We start from the raw sequence: 25,427 nt of genomic DNA on the forward strand, positions 1-25,427 counted from the left end.
TTCTACACTTCCTTGGGTGACTCTTCATAAAGCTGGCTAATAAATCCTAATCACTCAACCAAATAAATAAATGAACTTTATTCCTCTAGGTAAAATACACATTAATAGAGGCTAGTGAAAAAGCTAATTTACCTTGTGTAAATGTCTTTATTGGTTTTATGTTAGCAAATAGTGCGCAATTAAATATACGGGGGTTTTTTCCAGGGCACTCTCTAAGTCAATGAAATATGTCAACATATAATCATGTCCCTACACTATTATTTATTTATTTTGTATTAGGATCATTCGAGGTTTCCAAGGTGAGCCTCATATAAAAATTTAATGAGGATCAGTTCACCAGAGTGAAATTCAGGATCGATGAAGGTGTGCTGGTGAACTCATTAGATCTTTATATGAGGCTCACCTTGGAAACCTCAGATGATCCTAATACAAAATAAATAAATATATGATAGTGTAGGGACACGATTATGTGTTGGCTTGGTTTTTACCACACATTCAAAATACCATTCATTAACTTTTTAATATTTGCATCTTGTCATCCATAACGTTTTGCAAATTGAATAAAGAAGGAATTTAAGCCAGTCTCGATCCTTGAACCAAAGTGCTGAATATTGCATTTGAGAACTTCAAGGTGAAATGTAGATGTGTGTTAAGAACGATCTGTGATGACTTAACTTTCACAAAGAGATGCCTTGGTTAATTACCAAAGAAAATTGTTTGCAATTTCAATTGGTTCTGTTATAAAGTAATTTGCACGTTGCTAGCTTTTACCCACAGATCTGTGACAATACTTTTATGCGACTCTGAAGTTTAGGTGGAATACATAATCTTAAAAAACGAATGCAGATCCAAATCTTGTCAACCCACAAGAGCTTCCATGAATCCTGAAATGATTCAAATCCAAGGACATAGTAACTCAGGGCTGAGTGAGAATCTCAGAAAAACAATATAGTTAGCAATGTTTCAATGTCTCTTACAGAACTACGTCTTGCTTCTTTTTGACGTGAGCAAAACTGAAGAGTTCAAGGCAGCGATCTTCAATTTGAGGTGTATTTATGATCAGTAATGCCAAAAGCAAATAAATAGAAATCGCACCAAAGCACGTTCTGCTATAATTCAGAATAACTGCATGTATACAAGCAGTTGTGGATTTATGAATAGGGTGCCACGGGAATGCTGTTGAATGGTTTTCATCCGAGAGAGGGATAATTTCCTTTTAATCCTTAATAGCTTTTGAGATACTTGATGGGTGTAGAAGTTAGATGATATATGTAGTTTATTCTCCTTTATGAAGATGAATGTCCCCTGAGGTCCTCTCTTAGAGATTCCTCATCAAACAGGGGAGATACTCCTTTTGTGGCTTAGAATTCAGGCTGGGTTTCCTTGCCTGCAGGCTATGAGATGTTAGAGGCTGAGTTTTAAAACTTTAACTGCAGTCTGTCAACCCACCAGAGATGATTTTTTTTGTTTTGTTTTGTTTGGCGAGGCATTCATATGAAACTGTTTGCTGCCTGAGATTTATAGGATAGGACAGCTATGGAAGCATCCCACAACAGCTAGAAGGCGATTCAGCACAAAGAACACCCAAAGCATCAAACAATTCCATCCCCCTCCTATACTGTCTCTCCTAAGCCAGCCATACACCTCCTCTCCCTCCTAACTTAACTGTCCTCCCCAAACACCCTCCATCTTTAATAAACCCACACTGGGATTGATCACCTAGTAACACCTACCCCCACAAAAAAAACCCTTAGCCCTCTGTCAGCAAGATAATACACTTCCCCCTCCGTATTCATGATTTCAGCATTCACAGTTTTGATTATTCACGGTTTTTAGCTTGCTGGTTCCTCCCCCCCCCCCCCCAAATTACATCAGCTTGCATAGAGAAATCACTGATTCCCAGCACTTTTTTCACCGTGTTTTGTCTCTCCTTCAGGAACAGGCCAGGTCTCCCACCATGTTATTTGCGGTTTCACCATATTCACGATGGTTTTTAATAGAAAACAGCAAATAACATATGAAAAAGTTATTTGCGGTTTTTCTGTGTTTGCGGTTCTGTTAATCCCCTATCACAGCGAATACGGAGGGAGAAGTGTATTCGCTTCACAAAAACAAACAAAGCAGGTCACAAGTACCTGGCAAAATCCCAAAAAGTAACAAGATTCCATGCTGTTTACTGCTCTCCCCCTCAGGGATAAGCAGTCATTTATTCCAACTAAGAATATTTACTTCCCTAGTATTTCCTTACAGGACAATTATACAATCAATATTGGAGTAGTTGAAATAAACTATTAGTGTTTTGTAGGTTCCCTAATTTTTATTAAAATTTAATCATCTGTTCAGTCTGACCACACAGCTAATAATATATCCCTATCACTATTCTCTTGCCCTTCAGAATATTTTTTTAAACTTTTTATTTATTCCATTTGTCAAATTTCAAACAAGCAAATCAAATACTTGTGTACAGATTTACAAACATTTTTAACAGAAAATGTATAAACCCAATTCCACTTAACTCAGTGATTTAAGTTATTCCTTTAATTCAACCTATTTAGTCCACCATATTATTGAGAGAGATTTTAGAAAAATATTAATAAATGAAGCAAATCTTATTCAACCTAGGAAGCGGCACTTATCTGCAGTTACTACAGCCTTTCATGACAGTTATACATTATCAGCTACGGACACTACTTGCTCTTTTGATTCTATAAATCCTAACAGTTGTTTAGGTAAAAAAATTAGATAACTCTTATTCTGATGGGTAACAAAACAATTTACAGGAAGTTTCAGCAAAAAATTTGCTCCCAGGGCTAAGACTCTTGACCTCAATGCCAAGAACTCCTTTCTGCGCCTCTGAAATCTTAAAGACATGTCTGGAAATATTTGCACATTAGAACCTAAAAACTGATCATTTATATGACGAAAATATAGACGTAGTACATATTCTCTATCACTTTCCAAAGCAAGAGTTATTTAGCAAGGTTTTCTTTTCTGTTATGCCCTTCAGAATATTTATTCAATTTCACTCAGAAACAGAGAAAAATTAAGGCAGATGAAGACCATATGGCCTATCTAGTTTGCGTAACCATACCTTCTATCATCTCTTTCTCTCCCTTAGAGATCCAACATACTTGTCCCAAGCTTTCAGATACACTTGATTCCCTCTTAAATAATGTATATAGCACTACCCAATCTCCAGTGTGATCTACTCTTATCACTGCAGTATAATTTGTACCCTTTTATGACAGTGTCCCGTTGGTTATTCTCCTTCTACCAGGTCTCTGTGATGCCTATGTCATCTACATCTTCATTTAGTTGTATATACTCTTAGCTCTTCTATTTTATTTTTTTTAGGCTTCTAGCATTTTTATACAGACTTTTAAAATATTTTTATGAAGTATTTTTGCAAATATAACCAATTAGCAGTTTACAAGGATAATTTGCGATCTTTACTCTTCCCTTCCCTTAATACCAGGCTTACTTTTGCCTTTCTTGTAACCTTTCTATCAAGATGCCCCAACTTACCTGATTTATAGGCTCCTTTGATGATATCTCTCTCAACCATGCTCTTATGTTTCTAAGATTATATAGATATTTAAGAGCACCCAAAAAAATTTGAAGGAAATTAAGGATAATTCAGAATACAGCTGTTCAATTGATTTTTGGTTTAAAAAAGAATGACCGTATTAGTCCATATTATCGCTTACTTCATTGGCTGCCTTTGGAGGCCAGAGTATTATTCAAATTTTCCTGTATCATTTTCAGGGGCACATGCTGCTTCTCGCCACCCCGCATCCTATTCTGATCCCCGTGGTCATTCTTTCCTTGGGACAGGCTCATTTTACCACCATGTTCCATTGATTTTTGTATTATTTTCATTTGGCCAATTTATAAATTATCTGTGGGTTTGTCCTATTGTTGTCTTGCCCAAAAAATTTATTAGGAACAAATGAAGGCATCCTTAACTGTATGCTAAAAAAACCCACTACATTTTCCTTTTTGTGCATGTTCATCTAAATTAAATAACTCTACAGAGAAAGGCACGCCTAAGATCTGATTGAGTAATCAGTTGGGCTCGTTATCCTTTTTGGCATTCATAATGTGACTAAGGGCTCCTTTTACGAAGGTGCGTTAGGGCCTTAACACGCCTAATGGCGCACACTAGCCGCTACCGCCTCCTCTTGAGCAGGCAGTAGTTTTTCAGCTAGCGCGCACTAATCCGGTGCGCGCGTTAAAAATGCTAATGCACCTTCGTAAAAGGAGCCCTAAGGGTGGGTCCTCTGTGAGTCTATTTCAGAAGAAAAAGTTTTAATGCCATTTTAATTTTTTTTGCAGCTACACAGTTGAAAGGGGCAATATGATATAATTTGACTGTCCCTTTGGTAGCATGTGTTTGCAAAACAGTTTAAGTCGGTGTAAGGATGCAAAGTTATCTCTTCTGGTGCAGCTGCTGTTGCTTTATTGGCACGGTCTATATTCAGGCCTGCCAAGAGCATCTGATTTTGCTGCTTTTTGCCATTTAAAGTTGCTGCCAGAAGATTTGGGGAGCTAATCAGTTTGAATACTTAGTAAACATTCATTTGCAATTCTGTTTACCGGTAAGTAAATTTGAGTTTTCATACTTGCTGCCAATATCACGGTCATCCCCCTTAAACTTCAGATGCTTATTGATCCCTTTTGAACTTCGGTAGATCTCTAGATCCAACAACCAGATCAGTGCGCTGTGTAACATCTGGCGCTCCCTAACTACAAAAAAAGACCCATCCTTGCTCCCACCGTCTCTATCAGCCGATGCCCTTGCAAACTTCTTTAATGAAAAGGTTACCACCGTAAGATGCTTCTTCCCACCCACAGTCTCCTACAACTCCCTGGCCTCTACTAACCTCAACCCTACCTTACCTGTCTCCACCCTCATTCCAGCTGACAGATCCTGGACCGTCTTCGAGCTTGTTTCCGAATCGCAAGTCTCCAAACTCTGCCTCAAACTAAAAACTTGCAAGTGCACCTTGGATCCTTTCCCCTCCTATCTATTCGAGAATATCTCTACACAGGCCATCGCTTCCCTCACCGAACTTATAAACTCTGCCCTAACATCAGGCCTTTTCTCCTCCGACATGGGACACATTTCATTGACCCCTCTACTGAAAAAGGCCGACCTTGACCCCTCCATACCATCAAATTACCGTCCAATAGCAAATATCCCTCTCCTAACCAAGTTATTAGAATCCATTATATCCACTCAACTCTCATCCTACCTAGAAAGATTCTCTATTCTCCTACCCCACCAATTCGGCTTCAGACCCAACTTCAGCACCAAATCCCTTTTGGCCTCACTAATCTCTAAGGTGCAACAATTCCATTCTTGTAACAAATTCGCTTTTCTCCTACAATTCGACCTCTCCGCAGCTTTCGACGTCGTCCATCACGATATCCTAATCTTCCAACTCTCCGAAATAGGCATAAGCTCCACAGTCCTAGATTGGTTCTCGAAATTCCTACGCTTCCGCTCCTACACCGTTAACATAAACGGTACCTCATCCCCCCCTGGAAGCCGAAATGTGGAGTCCCGCAAGACTTACCCCTCTCTCCTATCTTTTTCAACATCTACATGTCCTCTCTGAAACTCCTTCATTTATCCCCCCTAGAAACTCTCTACACCTACACTGATGACATCCTCATCCTCCTCAAGACCGACTCAAACCTCTCTAACCTCGCTGAGAACATATCCACATGTATAACGAATCTCCAATCCTGTGCCCAATCTGTACAAATGAAACTGAATGAGTCCAAAACAAAACTACTTTGGCTCGGCCCAACACTAGATCATTTACCCACCTCCATCCCACTACCTTCCGGCACCACTCTTCAGCTTGAGTTTTCAAGCAAAGTCCTAGGCATCGTCATAGACTCCTCTCTCTCCTTCAATGATCACCTCAACTCCTTGGTAAAAAAATGCTTCTTTAGCTTTCATATGTTGAGGAAAGTGAGATCCTGCTTTCATCATTCTCACTTCGCCGTCCTCGTTCAATCCACCATCCTCTCTAGACTGGACTACTGCAACTCCATCTATATAAGCCTAACTAAGAAAAACCTCCATAGACTTCAGCTAATTCAGAACGCCGCGGCTAAGCTTATTTTCGCAAAAGGCAAGTTCGATCACGTCTCCCCACTCCTCTCCAAGCTTCACTGGCTTCCAGTATACTCCAGAGTCCTCTTTAAATGTGCCTGCTTAGCCTTCAAGATCCTACATGGCGTCCTTCCTCCCGTTATCCCACTCTTTTGGAATTTCTCAAACCCACACTCCACCAGACCCTCCCAAAAACTGAAACTATCATTCCCCTCTATAAAAGGTATATCCCGCACAGGAAAACTTGGAACATCCCTCCCCTTTAGAACCACAGAACTCTGGAACAACCTCTCATCCCCACTCAGAAATTCAAGCTCCTTCCAATCCTTTCGCAAACACTTGAAAACTTGGCTCTTTTCAAAAATCTAATCACTTCCTATTCTCTAGTATTTTGTCCCTCTTTATCTTCTTAGTCCCTCTCCTATATCCTTTCTTTATAGTTCCTTTCCTCTTAACTCTGTAAACCGTGCCGAGCTCTGCGCTTGCGGAGATGGCGCGGTATACAAACCTAAGGTTTAGTTTAGTTTAATACTGCATTGTATGTTCCAGTCTGTGAAAATGGCATTTCAAGTCTAATTGCACTTCGGTTTTCTTGTATTGAGATCCTCTTTCTGGGTTGGGGATGAAGGTTTCCCTGAAGGCCCTACAGAAACACTTGTGAATGGATACCTGTTATTTTAAATAGTGAGTAGGATGGGAAGAACAACTGAGCAGTGCGCCAGAAAGAAAATTATAAAAGGTCTTGGAGGGTAGGGGAAGACTAGAGCAAATATAAACAAGAAGCATAAAATAAAAAAGGACAAAAATTAAAAGTAAAAACATCTTTATTAAAGTTATTTACTGCCTTTTTGAAGACATTAGCATGTGGCAATGTACTGTGCAGTAAGTATAACCCAGAGCTATGCAACAATTAACAACAGTAAAAATATTCAGATTAACAGTACATCATAATAGAATACCATCCTCGGAGAAAAATGAACTGAACAGACATCAAAATTCTCCTATGGCATGCTTCTAACAGACCCACTTGTGCTCCTCCCCATGAGGGCAAGTGCCAAAATATAGCTAATAAAAGATGGATTTTATCTTCAGTTACTCTCTCATAAGATAGGTTCCCATCTACACTCAGTACTTCAGTTCTCAAGAGCAGAACGGGTATGCGCCTGTACATAAGAACAAACGAGTACCATACTGGGACAGACCAAAGTCCATCAAACCCAGTATTCTGTTTCTAACAGTGGCCAGCCCAGGTCACAAGTACCTGGCAAGATCCCAAAGAGTTAACACTTTTTATGCTGCTTATCCTAGAAATAAGCAGTGGATTTCGCCAAGTCCTCCTTAATAATGGACTTTTAGGAAATTAACCCTTTTTTAAACCCTGCTAAGCTAATTGTTTTCACCACATTCTCTGGCAATGAATTCCAGGTTTTAACTACATTTTGAGTGAAGAAAAACTTTTTCCGGTTTATTTTAAATCTGCCACTTAAGGCGGTATACAAGTCCCAATCCCTTTCCCTATAGTATGGGTTCTTCTTTCCCAAAGAAGTTTTGAGGCTGCTCCAGTTCAAATGAGCACCAGTCAGACATGACACATGCAATTATTAGAAGTGGTCAAACTGATGAGCTTTTTGTATTTTAGATTCATTTTCCAGTCCAAACTGAAAACATGTTTTTGTGGGTTTGTGTATATATTATTTGTTGTTTTTTTTAACTTACTTTAAGTTTTAATACACCCTTACTCTTGTGGGTAAGTTGTTGGCAGTGCATGGGATTTTACCATTTCTATTTCTGTAGGCTCTCCTTTTGTCATTCAAGGTTTCAAGGTTTCAAGGTTTATTCAATATTTGATTAATCGCCTATCGTAACTACTAAGCGATTTACATTTACAGAAAATACATAATAAAAATTAACAATAATATAATAAAATATTAAAATCAATTTAAAACAAACCAGACAAATCTGGACAGGAAACATTGGGAAAGAGGGGGAAGAAATACAATTTATAATAGGAAAGAAGGGGTAAATAAGGGTAAATACACAGAATGGATGGGAAAACAAAATAAATATGTAGCTGACTGAAGTAAAAGGGAGTTGTACAGAGTAAATAGCAATTAAATTAAGGATTAAAAGCGTCTATAAAAAGAAAACTTTTAAGTTGGCTTTTGAATTTGTCGAGGTTTTTTTCCTCCCTTAAATAAAGTGGGAGAGAATTCCATGTTTGTGGTGCTGTAACTGAGAAAATATACTGTCTTCTGGTATTTATGATTTTGAGAGAGGGAACAACTAATAAAAGTTGTTGATTAGATCGTAAGGTTTTTTGAGAAGTGTATGGAATTAGAACTTTATAAATGAATGATGGAGTTTTGGATGATAAAGATTTAAAGGTGAGTAAAGATAACTTGTATAAAATTCGATGTCCCACTGGTAGCCAATGTGCTTTTTGTAATAATGGGGTTACATGGTCAAATTTTTTGGCCCCAGTAATTAATTTAATTGAAGTATTTTGTATGATCTGTAATCTTCTGACTTCTTTTTGGGCCATTCCTTTGAATAAAGCATTACAATAATCAATTTTTGCAATAATTAATGAATGAATTAATGTATTTAAAGATTTTGCACAGAGAAATTTTGAAATAGAACGGATTTGACGTAGTCTGTAAAAAGAGGCTTTTACCACATAACTGATGTGGTCATGATATGTTAAGTTTTCATCAAGGATGACGCCTAAGATCCGAATTTTATTAATTTGTTTGAGCGTTACTCCTTGGATTTTAATAGGAACAGATATTTTATGATTTTCTTTCCAAGGGAAGAGTAACGTGTTGGTTTTATTAATGTTTAAAGAGAGTCTATTGTTGTCCAACCATAAATGAATCTGTTCAAGTTTGTCATTGATAGTAATGATATCAAATTGATTATTGGGGTCGATAGGATGTAAAAGTTGAACATCGTCAGCATATGCGAATACTGTAAAACCGATAGATTGACAAAGAGTCAAAAGGGGTGAAAGAAAAATATTGAAGAGAAGAGGGGATAAAATAGAACCTTGGGGAATACCGTAAGTATTAGAAAAACTTGCAGAAACAGTATCGTTAAAGGAAACTATAGAAGTTCGATTGTCCAAGTATGACCTAAACCATTGAAGAACTTGTTCGGAGATACCAATAGATTCTAATCTATTTAATAATAGGTTATGATCTATTGTATCAAATGCTGCCGACAGGTCTAATGAGATCAAAAGTACAGAAGAGTGGTGGTCCAGATGATAGAGTATTGAAGATGTCATACCTATCAGGGAATGTTCGGTGGAATGATTTTGCCTAAAACCAGTTTGATTGGGGTGTAAGATGTTTGTTTGCTCTATATAATTTGATATCTGAGTAAAAACAATTTTCTCAATTATTTTTGCGAGAAATGGGATATTAGCAATTGGTCTATAATTTGTTTTATCTTCGATGCTTAGTTTGTGATCCTTGATAATGGGATAGATAATAGATGTTTTCCAGGCCAATGGCATAGTGTTATATTGTAGACTTTCCTTGATCATAAAAAGTATTAAAGGTCCGAAAAAGTCGAAATGTTGTTTAAGAAAAAAAGGAGGAATAATTTCATTTTGCATACCTTTACTGTTGATTGTCCTGATTATTGATTTTAATTCTTCAAGGGAGGGGAGATGAAATTGTGTACATTTAGCAGATAATTCAGAGAGGGTAGCAATATTGTTTTGTTCAATGGTCTCTTTGTCATTAGTATGGTAGTTGACACCATAGCAGTTCATGGAACTGTCCCGTTATGGCCTTGGAATGGTATGAGGCATGTGCTTGCACTTCTATTATTCACATCATTGCACAGTTTTAACTAAACTATCCTTGTGTGGCAGAGAACAAAAACATTGTCATTTTATTACATCTTCAAACATTTTTAGCAATCTTTTTAATCTGAATCAAATAGAAAAATTGAACAAGTCCAAAGAAGGAGAAATAAGAATATATTTTTCATATCCATTTGTTATACTCAGAGAGAAAGGAAAGAGGAAAGTGATTTACTATTTTATTGAAACTCTTACACACACTTATGTCTTTCTGTGGTGCTGCACACATCTGATATGTGCTATACAAATCATTTCAAAACATATTAAGCCAAAAATTGAGTTTACTTTTTTTGAAGGTTGTTTGGGACTGAAACCTAAATCTAAAATTTGACCTTTCCCTAATACTTTTTACCATTAAAAACAAACACAACGTTTATGTGTAAATGGACTCTGTATTTCTTTATTTTTTAATTCCTTATTGATTTTCAAACTACAAATGCGCAATAAATGATTTACATTTTTGTACATTATATAATAAGCGCAACAAACTTACAAATAGTACTGCACAAAGAAATCCTACCCCCCCCCCCAGTTAATAAACAAATATATCAAAACCTTCATCAAACTATTCATAAAATCCCCGGATCAATTCCAATTCCACTCCCTTCCCTTACCCCCCCCCTCCTCCCCCAGGATGTGTATTAGAGAATGACACGGTGACAAAATTCATCACCGTTCCCGTCCCCGCGGATAACCGCGGGAAACCATCTTCATGTCATTCTTTAAGGAGAGAGGGAAGAATCAGAGTATAATTGGGCACAACCACTGACCTGCAAGCTTTGCTTTGAAGAATGCTGGTGTCGAAGGACTGAGGTTGAAATAGATACTAGAAAATTACATGGGATTATTTCCCGCGGTTGTCCGCGGGGACGGGAACGGTGATGAATTTTGTCACTGTGTCATTCTCTAATGTGTATGTTTACTTGTCTATAAAATAAAATTAATTATTTCTCTTTACAGTATTTAGCCAATGGCTCCCAAACATCCATAAAATTCTTAAATCGTCCCTGTTGTACAACCATGCAACGCTCCATTTTATATGTATAACACAGGGATTCCCACCAGAATGTGTAGTTCAACCTATCAGTTTTTCCAATTTCTTAAAATAAGCTATAAAATAAAATAGCTTCTATAAAATAGTCACCTTCCTGTCTTATTAACCTAGGCACCTCCTTACAAAATTACTGTGTATTACTTTTATGTGCTCTTAAACATTTCTTAATGATCTATCACTTATACAGAACTCTGATACCTGCTGTAAAATACACTGTAAATGCATACAGCAGTTTTGAAGATAGGTACAGTATAAGCAGCATGTTAGCAAAATCAACTTGGTTTAATAGCACTTCTTAAAAAGAAATCCACAAGATAGATTTATGGCATTTTAAATAACTTTGCCATTCAAAAAAAAATAGAAAAATAAATTGTAAAGATTACCGTATTTTCACGCATATAACGCGTGCGTTATACACAATTTTTACAAACCGAGTATAACCATTCGCGTTATATTCGTGAGGTCGTTATCCCCTTTTTTTTTTTTTACATAGTTCCCCCCCCCTGACGTCCTATTCACCCCGCAGGACCGCTCGTACCCCCACCCCAAAGGACCACTCGCGCTCGAACCCGCACCCCCACCCCGAAGGACCGCTCGCATCCACACAGCCTCCCCCCCCCCCATCATGTAGAAGCTGCCTACCGTCGTCCTGCTGCTTCCTCTGCCAGCGGTCCTGCCCCGTCTCTTAGCCCTGCGTCTACGCTGCTTCCTCTTCCAGCGGTCCCGCCCTTTCTCTGACGTCAGAGAAAGGGCGGGACCGCCGGAAGAGGAAGCAGCGTAGACACAGGGCTAAGAGACGGGGCAGGACCGCCGGCAGAGGAAGCAGCAGGACGACGGTAGGCAGCTTCTACATGATGGAGGGGGGAGGCTGTGGGGGTGCGAGCGGTCCTTCGGGGTGGGGGTGGGGGTGCGGGTGCGAGCGCGAGCAGTCCTTTGGGGTGGGGGTGCGAGCGGTCCTGCGGGGGGGTGAATCGGACGTCGGGGGGTGCATCAGACTTTCAGGGTGGGGACAGGACTTCAAGGGGGGACAGGACTTCAAGGGGGAGAGGAGAGTCGGGGCGGGCTAAAGGAGAGTCGGGCTGGCCAGAGGAGAGTCGGGGCGGGCGAAAGGAGAGTCGGGGCGGCGTGCGCGGTATATAAAAATTTATTTACATAAATTACAGTTTCCCGCGCGCTATACCCGTGTGTGCGTTTTACACGGGTGCGCGGTATATGAGTGAAAATACGGTAGTAAACATGTTAAAGCAGTGAATTCAAATGTGTTTTCCCAAATGAGATGAAAAAAATCATTAAAAAAATAAGACGACTAAATTGTGGATGCTGGTCTTTTAATATAACAAATTAAGAATTTCTGGACACTGATCCCTACTGTGTGTTGAAAAATTTGATCGACACTAAAACAGACCGACAGACAAGATAGCGTTCTTCTTTACCGCTAATAAAAGTTTCCTTGCAGTTCATTAACCCTGGCTTTTTGTATGGATTTGTTTCAGGAATAGAGCTCTGTCCTCCTGGATCCAGATTCATGGTCACGATGGTAGCGAGCTTCATTGCAATGGCGGGGCAGTTCCTCATGCCAGGCCTGGCTGCTCTCTGCAGGGACTGGCAAGTTCTCCAGGCCATCATCATCTGTCCTTTCATTCTGATGTTACCTTACTGGTGGTATGTATAATGTGCTAGTCTGCTCTGAAGTCTGGGGAAAAAACAGATCAGCGGCAAAAAGTCTTGCTATCAGGAGAAATGCGTCTGCCTTTTTTTCTAGCATTTATGACGTTGAAGAAAGACCAAAAGCTCACTGTTGGAACACTCAAATCTCCAGACCAGACAGAATTTAATGTGCATTTTCTCTTTAAAAATCATTTTCTTAAAAGAAGCAATGATTGAACAAACTGTTTTTCTATTTGAGCTTCTTTGACGGGAGATAGCAATTTCAGCAGAAGTCCAGGTCGCCAATCAGAAAGCCGAATGCCCTGAACACGAATTCCTTTCTAGTCACTGGTGGGGCATTAACAAAGTAACAATATGTCCTCTTAATTCTCTTCCTGGCTTAAGTGACATTAAGGGGCTCATTTCTGAAACAAAAGTCCCCCCCAAAAATGGCATAAAGCGGCAGATGGACATTTTTTTCACAAAAATCATCCAACTTGCTACTTTTGAAACTCATTTTTAAGATGTTTTTCTCCACAATTTGTCTAATACTCAAGGGGGGGTGTTGGAGGCATGTCTTGGGTGGGACTAGGTTAGGCTTATGATTTGGATATTTTTCTGTGATGATGGAACATTGTAAAAACTTCTAGGACAAAAAGTAGGATTTTTGAGCTGGACTCGTTTCAATAACGATGAAGTGCCAAAAAGGTGCCCAAACTAGGTTTGCCAAATATCCTCTTTAAAAAAAGAGGACATCTGGCCCCGCCCCATTCCACCTTCAACTCTGCCCCACTCCACTCCTAGCCCCGCTCCCAGCCAAACCTCCTGTCTCTTTCCCCGAGGTCTGGAGGGCCTCTGCATGCGAGAACATTGACGCAATGACATCACATGCATGCACATGTGATGTCATCATGTTGACGTCTGCGCATTCGCAGAGGGCCTCCAGATAGAGCCCTGAGCGCGGAGACTTCCAAAACCCGGACAAAACTGCCAGGTTTTGGAAATCTCTCCGGACACCAGGACAATCCTCTAAGAAGAGGACATGTCCGGTTCCCGGACTTCTGGTACCCCTAGCCCAAACTGATCAAATAATCACTGGATGGATTGAAGGCATGATCCCCCCCCTCCCAACTCCTTAACCAGATAAAAGTGACAGTACATACAAGCTCTACAACAGCTGCAGATATAACGATCATTCTTCTTAGAGTAACAAGGAGGTCCCTGAAGTAGTCTAATGGGTTGGTGCAGTGGACTATAGAGAAGGGGACCTAGGCCCATATCCCACTCTAACTCGTGTGCGTGTGGTGAAAAGTGTGAGCACTCCAAAAACCACAAGATACCTACTGAACAAACATGTGGGTGACAACCTGCAGGTTATTTTAGTAGTGTAAGGTTTTGGCGGGATAGAAGACACCAATGTAATGTATACTTGGTACAGCATATTTTTGCTATTCTTGCAGGGCTCACCATACTATATAGGGCTTTATGATGTGATTTGTACCTGGGACCGGTGTCAGGTCAAAAGCGCGCCGGGACAAAGGTGCGCACAGACAATTGAGCGCGGAGGTGCGCGCCGCAGAAAATTAGTGTTTTTAGGGCTACGACGGGGTGGCGTGGGGGGGAACCCCCCCACTTAATAGAGACCGCGCCGTGTTGTGGGGGCGTTGTGGGGGGTTTGGGGGTTGTAACCCCCCACATTTTACTGAAAACTTCACTTTTTCCCTGTTTTTAGGGAAAAAGTTAAGTTTACAGTAAAATGTGGAGGGTTACAATCCCCCAAACCCTCCACAACGCCGGCGCGATCTCTATTAAGTAAACTGGGGGGGGCTCCCCAACAAAACCCCCCGTCGGAGCTCCTAAAAACTGTAATTTTCTTCGGCGCGCGCCTCCATCTTGCGCTCAGTTGTCGGCGCGCACCTTTGTCTTTCGCGGGGTTGTCTATGAACCCCTGGGACCTTGTATGTGAAATCGACTGCAGTGCCCCCCCTCCCAGCTGCCCCTCTGCTCTGCTGTGTGTTGTCTGTGTGTGCAGTCAAATAAGTCAGTTGGTCTCCAGCTGTCCCAGTGGCTTGTTTTTGTGTTTTTTCCTTGGATGTTTTTTGTTTAAAATCAGCCCTTAAAGAAAGATGCACTGAGCACAAAAACATCTAAATAGTTTTTAGCCAAAAGGTAGATGTTTTTCTGGTTTGAAAATTACCACGTTTAGCACTGGAATTTTGGACTTTTTTTTTTTTTTTTTTGCAAAAAAAGGTTTGCATTTTAAAAATGGTTCTTTGTTTTCCGATCAAATGTGTAAAGACAATTGATGCAGCTGTGCGTAATTACTGCCCCTTTGAGGAAATTCATGGTTTGGAGGAAGGCAGAGCGATTTTCTGTTTCATTAACATTTTATTGAATCAATAGCTATTATAAGTACATAACATCTACATGTATTGCTCAGATGATTCAGCCTTCTGGGGGGTTTTTTCTTTCTAAATAAAAGCTCCTTCAGAAATATGCAAGTGCATACAGCTAACTAGTCCCTCTGTTTAAATATTCTCTCCCCATACTCCTAGCCCCCATCTCCCACCTCCAAGCAAATTGAACTCAATTCTACAAATGCACATAAATTAAACATATACTGAAATGAGATCCAACCTCACTCCCCATGTCTACCCTCCATCACTCATGAATCATTCCGCCATTTGCCCCCATTTTCCAATCTATAAGGCATCTCTTTTTGTAAATCACTTTTAAAAATGCCCCTGTATTTTGTAGAAAGTGTGGAGCTTTCAATGTCTAATTACACTGATTTTATACATTTTGTAGATATCCTATAAAGCTTCCCCACTTCTTTTCCACCATCTTAACAGGAGAATGTTCGGTGACGAGACTAAATCACGCAAGACAACGGCGCGCAGACAACTGAGCGCAAGGTTGATGGCGTGCCGAAGAAAAGCACTATTTTAAAGGGCTCCGACGGGGTGTGTGGGGGGGGAACCCCCCCCACACTTTACTTAACAGACATCGCGCTGGCTTTGTGGGGGGCTTGGGGGGTTGTAACCCCCCTCATACTTAAAACTGAACTTTTTCCCTAAAAAACAGGCAAAAAGTTTGGTTTCAAGTATAATGAGGGGGGTTACAACCCCCCAAACCCCCCACAACGCCAGCGCGATGTCTGTTAAGTAAAATAGGGGGGTTTCCCACCAACACCCCCCGTCGGAACCCTTTAAAATAGTGCTTTTCTTCGGCGCGCTGTCAACCTTGCACTCAGTTGTCGGCGCGTGATTTTGTCTATCAACCGAATGTTCTCTTCCCAAGTGAAACTCAGGGGGATCCACATAATCAACTCTCAACAACCCTTGAATACTATACCCGACCATGTGCCTCAGGCCGCGCCCCCAGGTGGGACCTAAGGCTCCAGGGCCTATTCTGATTGGCCCACGCGCCTTAGGCCCACCAGTAGGCGGAGCTTTGGGACGGATGGGCCAATCCGGCCTCATTCCGTCGTTGGCTGCCTGCCGGACAGGCGGATTTGGCTCCCATCTGTCCGGCCAACTACCAAAGGTACGGGGAAGGGGGGTGGGGGTGTCGTGGGGGTCGGCCAGGGGGGTCGCGGGTCGGCTGGGGGGGGCGGTCGGAGGTTCTTGGGGGGGGCGGTCGTTGGAGGGAGGGGGGTTTGCGTCGAGGGCAGGAGGGCCTGGGATCCCTCCTGCCCGTAATGTAGTGCGGGGTGGGGGTAGGGGGTCGCCGTGGCCAGGAGGGTTTGGGCTCCCTCCTGGCCCGATATTGTCGGGGAGTCGGCCGGGCAAGAGGGCTTGGGCTCCCTCTTGCTCCGATCGCGGGTGCGGGTGGGAGCGCGTGCGAGCGGTCGTTCGGGGTGGGGGTGCGAGCGGTTCTGCTGGGGGGGGTGAATCGGGCGTCGGGCGGGGTGGGAACTATATAGAAAAACTTTTGTATCTCGTGGGCTCTTATTAGACTCTCTGCTGTGTCTTCCAGAAGGGAGGATATTTAGTGGGCAAGCCATAAGCTTCTAATAAAAGCATTTATGAGGGGGCGGTCGGAGGTTCTTGGGGGGGGGGCGGTCGTTGGAGGGAGGGGGGTTTGCGTCGAGGGCAGGAGGGCCTGGGATCCCTCCTGCCCGTAATGTAGTGCGGGGTGGGGGTAGGGGGTCGCCGTGGCCAGGAGGGTTTGGGCTCCCTTCTGGCCCGATATTGTCGGGGAGTCGGCGGTCCTTCGGGGTGGGGGTGCGAGTGGTCCTGCCGGGGGGGGGGGCAGGGCAGGGCGGGTAAACGGAGAGTCGGGACAGCGCACGGAGAGTCGGGGAGGGCGAAAGGAGAGTCGGGGTGGCCAGAGGAGAGTCGGGGCGGGCGAAAGGACAGTCGGGCAGCATGCGCGTTATACCCGTGAGCGCGGTATACAAAAGTTTTTATACATAATATCGTGGTTTCTGCGCGCTATACCCGTGTGCGCGTTATACACGGGTGCGCGTTATCTGCGTGAAAATACGGTACTTCTCTACAGGAAAATGCTGATCTTCAGCCATCACATTCAGAAGATGGTGTTTCAGGTTGACCTTACCTACCATAGTCACTTCCTCAATAAAGAGGATCACTTACCTTCAGAGCTTTTTCACCACTGGATGCCCCCCCTTAAATGCCCAGCCCATACCTTTTTCAGTTTGTCCCAGCTCTTCTTTAAACCACTAACTATTCTGTCCAGTGTAATGTGTTTTCTAAGTACAGTGGTGCCTCGCATAAAGAACGCCTCGCACAGCGAACGCTGCACACAACGAACTTCATGTCATCATTCATACAACGAACTTCGTTTCACACAACGAAGTTGCCCGAGCTTCCACGATCGCTGCCGATGTATTGCATCCTTCCGCGCAGGCACTGCAGGCAGTCGTTAGTCACTGCGCTTAACGCGTTTCACATAACGAACTTTTCGCATAACAAACTTGCTCCTGGAACGAATTAAGTTCGTTGTGTGAGGCACCACTGTATCTGTTTTCCAACATATTAGCTGTGGCTTTGCACACTCTGCCAGTGTTTTCTCATCCCAGACAACCCCCTCCCTTCCCAGATCTTTATTTTGGATTATTCCATGAGAGTCTAAATCAAAGCCCCATAAATAATAGCATACTGTTACTTTTCCTCTGCTTCAAATATATCTCCTCAAAAACGGTCTTGTGTGTGTGCTAACTTCTCAGACTCTTCTCTTCCCTAATTTAATGCCTTAGCTGCAGACAGTTCAGGAAATTTTAGTTAGTTAAGCCATATTTGTCTCTTAGGGCTCCCAAACTCACCATCTCTTCTCCCGTTCTCCATACATTGCACTTCAATACACCAGACCCTCCACTTCATATACACCCCCAACTCCAGTGCTGGTGGATGCTCTCTATTGCATTGTTTCCCAAACTGTGCCGTGGCGTCCTGGGGTGCCATGGAGGAAGACAAACAAGCTGCCAGTCTGGCATCCTACTTCCCTTCCCCATGGGCTACTAACAGCTTAAATGTGCTGCCTTCGAAGACATGGGAAGCTTTCCCTCTGCTGCAGCATCCTGCCTCTATAGGGACAGGAAGTTGAAGCAGAGGGGAAAGCCAGTGTGTTTAAGCTGCCGGTGGCCTGAAGATCACAAGCTGCAGTGTAGGGAAGAGAGAGAGAGGTACCGGATACTGCGGGGAGGAGGGGGGAGAAATGCCACCCAATTTGGAGGGGGAGGGTAAAGTGAGGAAACCGCCAAATCAGGGAAGGAAGAAGAAGGAAAGACAGATGCTAGACCAGGGAAGGGAAGGTAGAGGAGAGAGATGGTAGACCACAGGGGAGGGGAGGAGAAGGAGAGGAGAGAGATACCAAACTGTAGAGGGAAGGGAGAAGGAGAGTGCCCCCAAGACACAATAAATACCTAACTGACATACTAAGGGTGCCTTGAACTGAAAAGGTTTGGGAACCACTGCTCTATTGAATGGGAAATTATAGACTAGTGAGCCCAGTGTCCGTGCCAGGCAAAATGGTTAGAGGGATTCCTTGTCCCCATCTCTGTGGTTACCTACACTGCATGCCAGTCTACTCCAGGAACCTCCTTGATGCTCTACTAGGACTAACCATAACATCTGAAGCTATCATATGAGCAGGTGTATACCATTTCATTCACATCTTTGGAGGTGGGAGGTGGGGAGTGTGTGGGGGAGGGGGGTCACACTTGTATATCTCCAGTAGTCATCTGGTCAGTTTAGGCACCTTTTAGACACTTATTCATTTGTCTAACTTTGCCCTGAAACATTTCACAGACATATGTTTCGGTGATTTTAGGAGAGTTTTGGAAAAAAAATTACACTCAGCCCTGTAGAAATGACAAAGGAAAAAAAAAATCAGCTTTCCAAATGTCCCTTTTATCAACCTTTGAGGGGTTTCCAAGTTTGCTGTGTGTCAACTCTTCCTTAAGAACTTTCTGCTCAGTAACTATACATAATAACGGCCACGTATTTAATCCTAAAACAAAGAGAACTGGTTTTTAAATAATCTCACTTAATCCAGGAAGAGAAATAACAGGATATATTTTTTTATCTGTAAAAGGATTTGGCTATTAGTAGCAGGGCACTTGGCTTGGTTTGTGACTTCTGCTACAGCTGCTTTTTTTTTTGTTGTTGTTTTTTCGGGATGAAATTTTTCTATTTTGGCTTCTCCTTTGTATTAAATGATGGGGTACCAATACAACAAACTATTGTGGAAAATCAATTCAAATCAGCTTCTATATATATTACTATATCTTACTCAAAAAAACTGTATAGAAAATATTCTCATTTATCTAACAAATCTTTTACATAATCATTACACCATACTCTATAAATAATTCAAATATCCACGTAACAATAGAAATAGCCCCCTTCCTAATTATAATAATTGTCCTGTGATATATTCAGTTCGCACAGTATTTCAAACCACAATCTTCTCCTTTGTATCGCCTTAAATTCAAGTATCTTGTTTGCTGTAAGATGTTGTAATTGAATGCTAGCTATCTCGTTTCCAAAATCCACTGGTGGCAAAATGAATGTTTCAATTGACTTGTAATTGTCCAGCTCAACACAAGACTGTATTTCACCTTCTAGGTGTCATCAGGAGCTGAGATAACAGGATAACATGTGCATTACCATACTCTAAACAAGCACAGCAAATTCATCAAGCTATACACCGTCATTGGTATGTTTTGAATTTAAGGAGATGCAAAGAAGAAGATTGTAGTTTGAAATACAATCAAACCTCGGTTTGCGAGTGTTTTGCAAGACGAGCAAAACTCTCACAAATCTTACCTCGCAAAACGAGCGCTATCCCGATAAATGAGCTCTCAGCTCCCGAATTAAGCCGTCCCGATAAACGATCGCATCCGTGCACGTCACGTTTAAGCACACACAATGTTGATGAGCGCTGTGCCATGCTCATCGACGTGCGTGCATACACATGACACGTGCGTACGTGATCTTTATTGGGACGGCTTAATTCGGGAGCTGAGAGCCCGGCAGTGGGACCTGAGCCTGAGCTGGCAGACGGCAGAGGCATTGTCCTGAAGCAGGAGGGCAGCTGTATGGGGACCCCGAGGCCACCTGAAGGAAGTCACCCTGGCTGAAGGGGCTGCGGCACCCAGGCATCATCCAGGCAGGTACCCAACCCTGGGCCACCATAGTAAACCTTTTGGGTTGTGGAACGAATCGTCTGCGTTTCCTTTATTGCCTATGGGGAAATTTGCTTTGCTATACGATTTCTTTGGATTATGAGCATGCTTCTGGAATGAATTATGCTTGTAAACCAAGGTACCACTGTACTGTGAGAACTGAATGTTTCACAGGACAATTATCTTAGTTGTTATAATTAGGAAGGGAACACTATTTCTATAGAAAAGTATTTATAGATAATGTTAAATAAATAATGTTCAGTGGATATTTGAATTATTTATAGAATATGGTATAATGATTATGTAAAAGATTTGTTAAATAAATGAAAATATTTTCTTTGCAGCTTTTATGAGTAAGATATTGTATTAAATAATGAGATCTGGTAAATGAGATTTGAGAATTGGTATTTAGCAGTAAAAGAGAGTTTAAAAAAAGATGAGAAAAGTATCCAAGCCTCTGATGCTAGAATAGTACCCTTAAGTTATATGGATCACCCAGGATAGGAGGAAATATCACAGTTGAGGACCCCTTTTTTGGTAAGACTTGTCTCCCTTTCTTTTAAGGAAGCAAATCCGAGCCACAATGGGTGAGCCTAGTTGCTGAGCAAATAGTGATGTTTTGCACATTCCAGTTTAGTTCCTCCCAGCCATTCAGAACCATGTGCATGTGGTACTTGGTGATACCCAGTGACGTAGTAAGTTCGCCCTGGACGCCCTCATGGTGGGGGTGCCAGCACCCATCCTCCTCTCCGCCCCCTCCCCCTAGTACTGGACGCACCCCGCTTTCCTTGCCCCAACCTGCTGCTCACACCAGCGTCGGCTCTTCTTCTGATGTCACATCCTGGACCTGCGCCCAGGAAGTGACATCAGAGGAAGAGCCAGCGCGAGCAGCAGGTTGAGGTTGCTGCTCGTGCCACAAACATTTAAAAGGCATGATGGAAGGGGCACGCGGCAGGAAGGGGCGGGGAAGGACAGATGGGGGAGGGGAGGGGCCACTGGTGATACCTTCCTTTTTAATAATAGTGTGCCTCATTTTCGGGCTAGAGTAACACTATATTGAGCCCTAGGCAAATATATATTTGTGGGCTCCCCTCCCCCACCAGGGACTCCATATCCTACCATCATTTCACTTCAGAAGTCGCAAGGAGACATGCAAAGAACTAGCTGTGAGTATATTATACTAGTAATAGTTTGTGAGTGAGCATAGGAACTATGTAAGCGCATTTTTTGAATGGAGAGGGTTAGTGGTTAGAGGTGAGAGCTGTCAAGTTACCGAGTTGCAAGAGGGAAATTCTGAGCCAGTCCTGGATTTCTGCAACCCTATCCTGGTACATTATGGGGACCTCCCCCCCAACTGCTGATTTCAGTTGGTAGCATCCGAACCTACAAATAGAACACTGACTTGGAATATAAGTTCAAAAACAGGACTGACCAAAAAGTCTCCCTCCTGAAGCTGGGTAACTTGGCAGTTCAGCAGCGGTGGGCTGAGAACACTGCACAACAATTTTTTGGTTAAGTCTTGATTCCTGAAAAGTTTTTGGTGATTATGACAGGTACCAACTTGGTATGCTCAAATATGGTTTTGGTTTTACTGCATCACGTAAGAACTATGAGAAATAGACATTTTTATGTTTACTGACAATAAAATATATAGTCAAGTTTACGTTTCGCACAAGCGACTAAATGAAACAGAATTAAAAGTGTTTTGCTCCCGAGTTTCTTTTATATTCAGTGTCTGGTGCATCACGTTGTAGCATCCAACAATAGTCGGCAAGCATTGACGGATTCCAATTGCCCTGGTATTGTTTCTCCATCGTAGCTATGTCTTGATGAAACCTTTCACCGTGCTCGTCACTCACAGCACCGAGATTTGCGGGGAAGAAGTCCAAGTGTGAATGGAGGAAATGAATCTTGAGTGACATATTGCACTTCATTCTCTTGTATGCTTTGAGAAGTTTGTCTACCAGCTGAATGTAGTTTGGGGCTCTGTAATTGCCCAGAAAATTGTCAACAACGTCTTTCAAGGCTTTCCAGCCAATTTTTTCCGGCCCAACTAACAGATCTTCAAATCGCTTGTCACTCATAACATGTCTGATCTGGGGGCCAACAAAAATACCCTCTTTGATCTTGGCATCAGTTATTCTTGGGAACATCTGTCTTAAATAACGAAAACCTTCCCCTTCCTTGTTCATTGCTTTCACAAAATTCTTCATGAGTCCCAGTTTAATGTGAAGAGGAGGCAAAAATATCTTTGTCGGGTCAACAAGCGATTCATGTGCTACATTTTTCTGTCCTGGAACTAACTTTTTACGGAGTGGCCAGTTCTTTCTAGAATAGTGCGACTCTCTGTCTCGGCTGTCCCATTCGCAGATGAAACAGCAGTACTTTGTATAGCCAAGCTGCAGTCCTAGTAACAGAGCAATGACTTTGAGGTCTCCACAGATATTCCAGTTATACCTGGTATACTGGACATACTTTAGTAACATTTCCATATTCTCATATGTTTCTTTCATATGTGCTGCATAGCCAACAGGTACTGAAGGATAAACGTTGCCATTGTGCAACAGAACAGCTTTCAGGCTTAACATTGACGAATCAATGAAAAGACGCCACTCTTCCGGGTTGTGATCACAACCAAAGACCGAGAACAATCCTTCAATGTCACAACAGAAACAGAGACTGTCGACTTGTGCAAAAAATTTGGTTATATCATGATGCCGGTCTCGAAACACAGAAATTTTCGTACCTGGTGATAGCAAACACCATTCCTGCAGTCTCGAACCTAGCAGCTCAGCTTTTGCTTTTGACAGACCCAAATCTCTGACCAAATCGTTCAATTCGGACTGTGTTATCAGATGTGGATCGCCTGATGAGGATGGTTCAAAATCCGGGTCAATGTCACTGTTAGAACCCTGCACTGCAGTTTCTTCATCTGGTTCGTCTAAGGTCCAATCCTCTGGTGGTTTCGGAACTGGAAGACTGTCATCATGTGGCATGGGTCTCATTGCTGAAGGCAGATTAGGATATTCAATTGACTTCTTGTTTTTGGCAGAGAAACCAGACACATTAGTCAAACAGAAATAACAGTCCGTCACATGGTCTTTCTGTTCTCGCCATATCATCGGAACAGCAAATGGCATCGTCTTTCGAGTACCTCTGAGCCAGGCTCTCAGACTAACAGCACATGTCGCACAGCAAATGTGAGGCGCCCATTGCTTGTCTTGATCACCTATTTTGCAGCCAAAATACAGATGATAGGCTTTCTTTACAAGGGCAGTCATCGAACGTCTCTGAGGCGTAAGTGTATATTCCCCACAGATATAGCAGAATGTGTCGCGGCTGTTACGACACCGACGAGACATATTGCCCGACACCAAAACGTCTATAGCATCAAGCTTACTTACTGTTATATTGCTACAGCTACTATACTACTATACTTTACTATACTGATACTATATACACACACGGACTATCTATATTAACCAAATGAGCAGGATCGGTGTATGGAAGCCACCATTATAGCATGGTGAGACAGCGCAAGCTCGTTCAGACCTGCCCAGACATGCCCAGGATGTCATCTTCCATAAAACAGCTTCCAACCTGGCTAGATTTTATGCATGGACATACCTAGGCGGCACAAACCGTTGTTGATAAGACACTTATGGGAGAAAAAATTGTTTGCATCCAAATATAAGAAAAAATCACGACAAAATTGAAGATTTCTCTGAAATGGTACGTGATGGGTAATTTTTGATGTAATATTCATGATCAGCACCCAAAATTCTATAAGAAACACCCAGCAGTGTTCAGGAAGCAAAAACTTTGTTGTGCAGTGGAACCAGGGAAGTTGGGTAAGTCATTTTCACATTCTTGCCTCCGATATAAACCAGAGATTCCAAGGGTAGACTGCCCAAAAGAGTGAGATTTAAGGGCAAGGTGTCCATAATACAAACTATAATTAAGATGCTCATATAAATAAGAATATAGTATAAACTACAACTAACAGTTTCATTTTAATGAAAATAAATTAAGATATACATATAATTTATTTATTTATTAGGATTTATCGCCATTTTGAAGGAGTTCACTCAGTGCGTTGTACAACAAAAATAAGTCAAACATAAGCAATAGACAATTTCAGCAGAGTGCAATACAAACCGTGACATAGTATGTTGCATTAAAGTGTCAACACTTTGGGGGCCTTTAGTATGAGAAAACTATAAATGAAAATAAAAACAGGCACATTAAAACAATTATTTTAAATGTATACGTAATTAAACAGGTTGTTATCCTTAACTGTTTTCTTTTCTAAAATATTGTATTTCACCCTCTACCCTCTTCTCTTCCGTTTGTCTGTGGGTCTTGTTCGTGTTTTGGTTTCTCGTTAATTATTTTTATTTTGATCCCCTCAATTTAATTGTATTATACATCAACTAGAATGTTAATAAGCGATTAATCAAATTTTTTAATAAAACCTTGAAACAGGTATATAATGCAAAGGAGCCATCTTATACTGTAAATGTATAAATACTGAATGCTTTTGTGAAAACTCCAATATATAGTCAGACTGTTCTAAAACAGTATCATTCAGAGTTATTTCAGTGTTCTGTAATTTCTTCCACATTGAGTCGGTTCAGTGGATGGCCACCAGGATGGTCTCTGGGCTAAAGGGTCTCTCGTACGAAGAGAGACTGAACAAATTGCAGCTCTATACTCTCGAGGAGCGTAGGGAGAGGGGAGACATGATTGAGACATTTAAGTACATCACGGGACGGGTCGAGGTGGAAGATGGTATCTTTCTTCTCAAAGGACCCTCGAACACAAGAGGACATCCGCTCAAACTCAGGGGAGGGAAGTTTCGTGGAGACGTCAGGAAGTACTTCTTCACGGAATGAGTGATAGAGCATTGGAACAAGCTTCCAGTACAGGTGATCGAGGCCCGCAGTATCCCAGACTTCAAGAATAAATGGGATACCTATGTGGGATCACTGCGGGAGTCATACCAATAAATAGGGTCGCTAGGATATAGACTTAATAGAGAAGGTATTCCACGGGGTGGAAGGGGACGTACACAGAT

The 25,427-nt window shown here is 42.0% G+C and overlaps 1 protein-coding gene across 1 annotated transcript in view; it reads left to right on the forward strand.

Moving 5' to 3' along the window:
• The window catches only part of SLC22A23 (solute carrier family 22 member 23), a 331,330-nt gene that overhangs the window by 224,687 nt on the left and 81,216 nt on the right, over positions 1 to 25,427 (forward strand). The window contains exon 4 of the mRNA XM_033934828.1: positions 12,546 to 12,714. Within this exon, the coding sequence (XP_033790719.1) occupies positions 12,546 to 12,714 (169 nt within the window). The remainder of the gene's footprint in view (positions 1 to 12,545; positions 12,715 to 25,427) is intronic.

This window comes from Geotrypetes seraphini, chromosome 2, assembly GCF_902459505.1.
Source record: "Geotrypetes seraphini chromosome 2, aGeoSer1.1, whole genome shotgun sequence".
Lineage (NCBI taxonomy): Eukaryota > Metazoa > Chordata > Amphibia > Gymnophiona > Dermophiidae > Geotrypetes > Geotrypetes seraphini.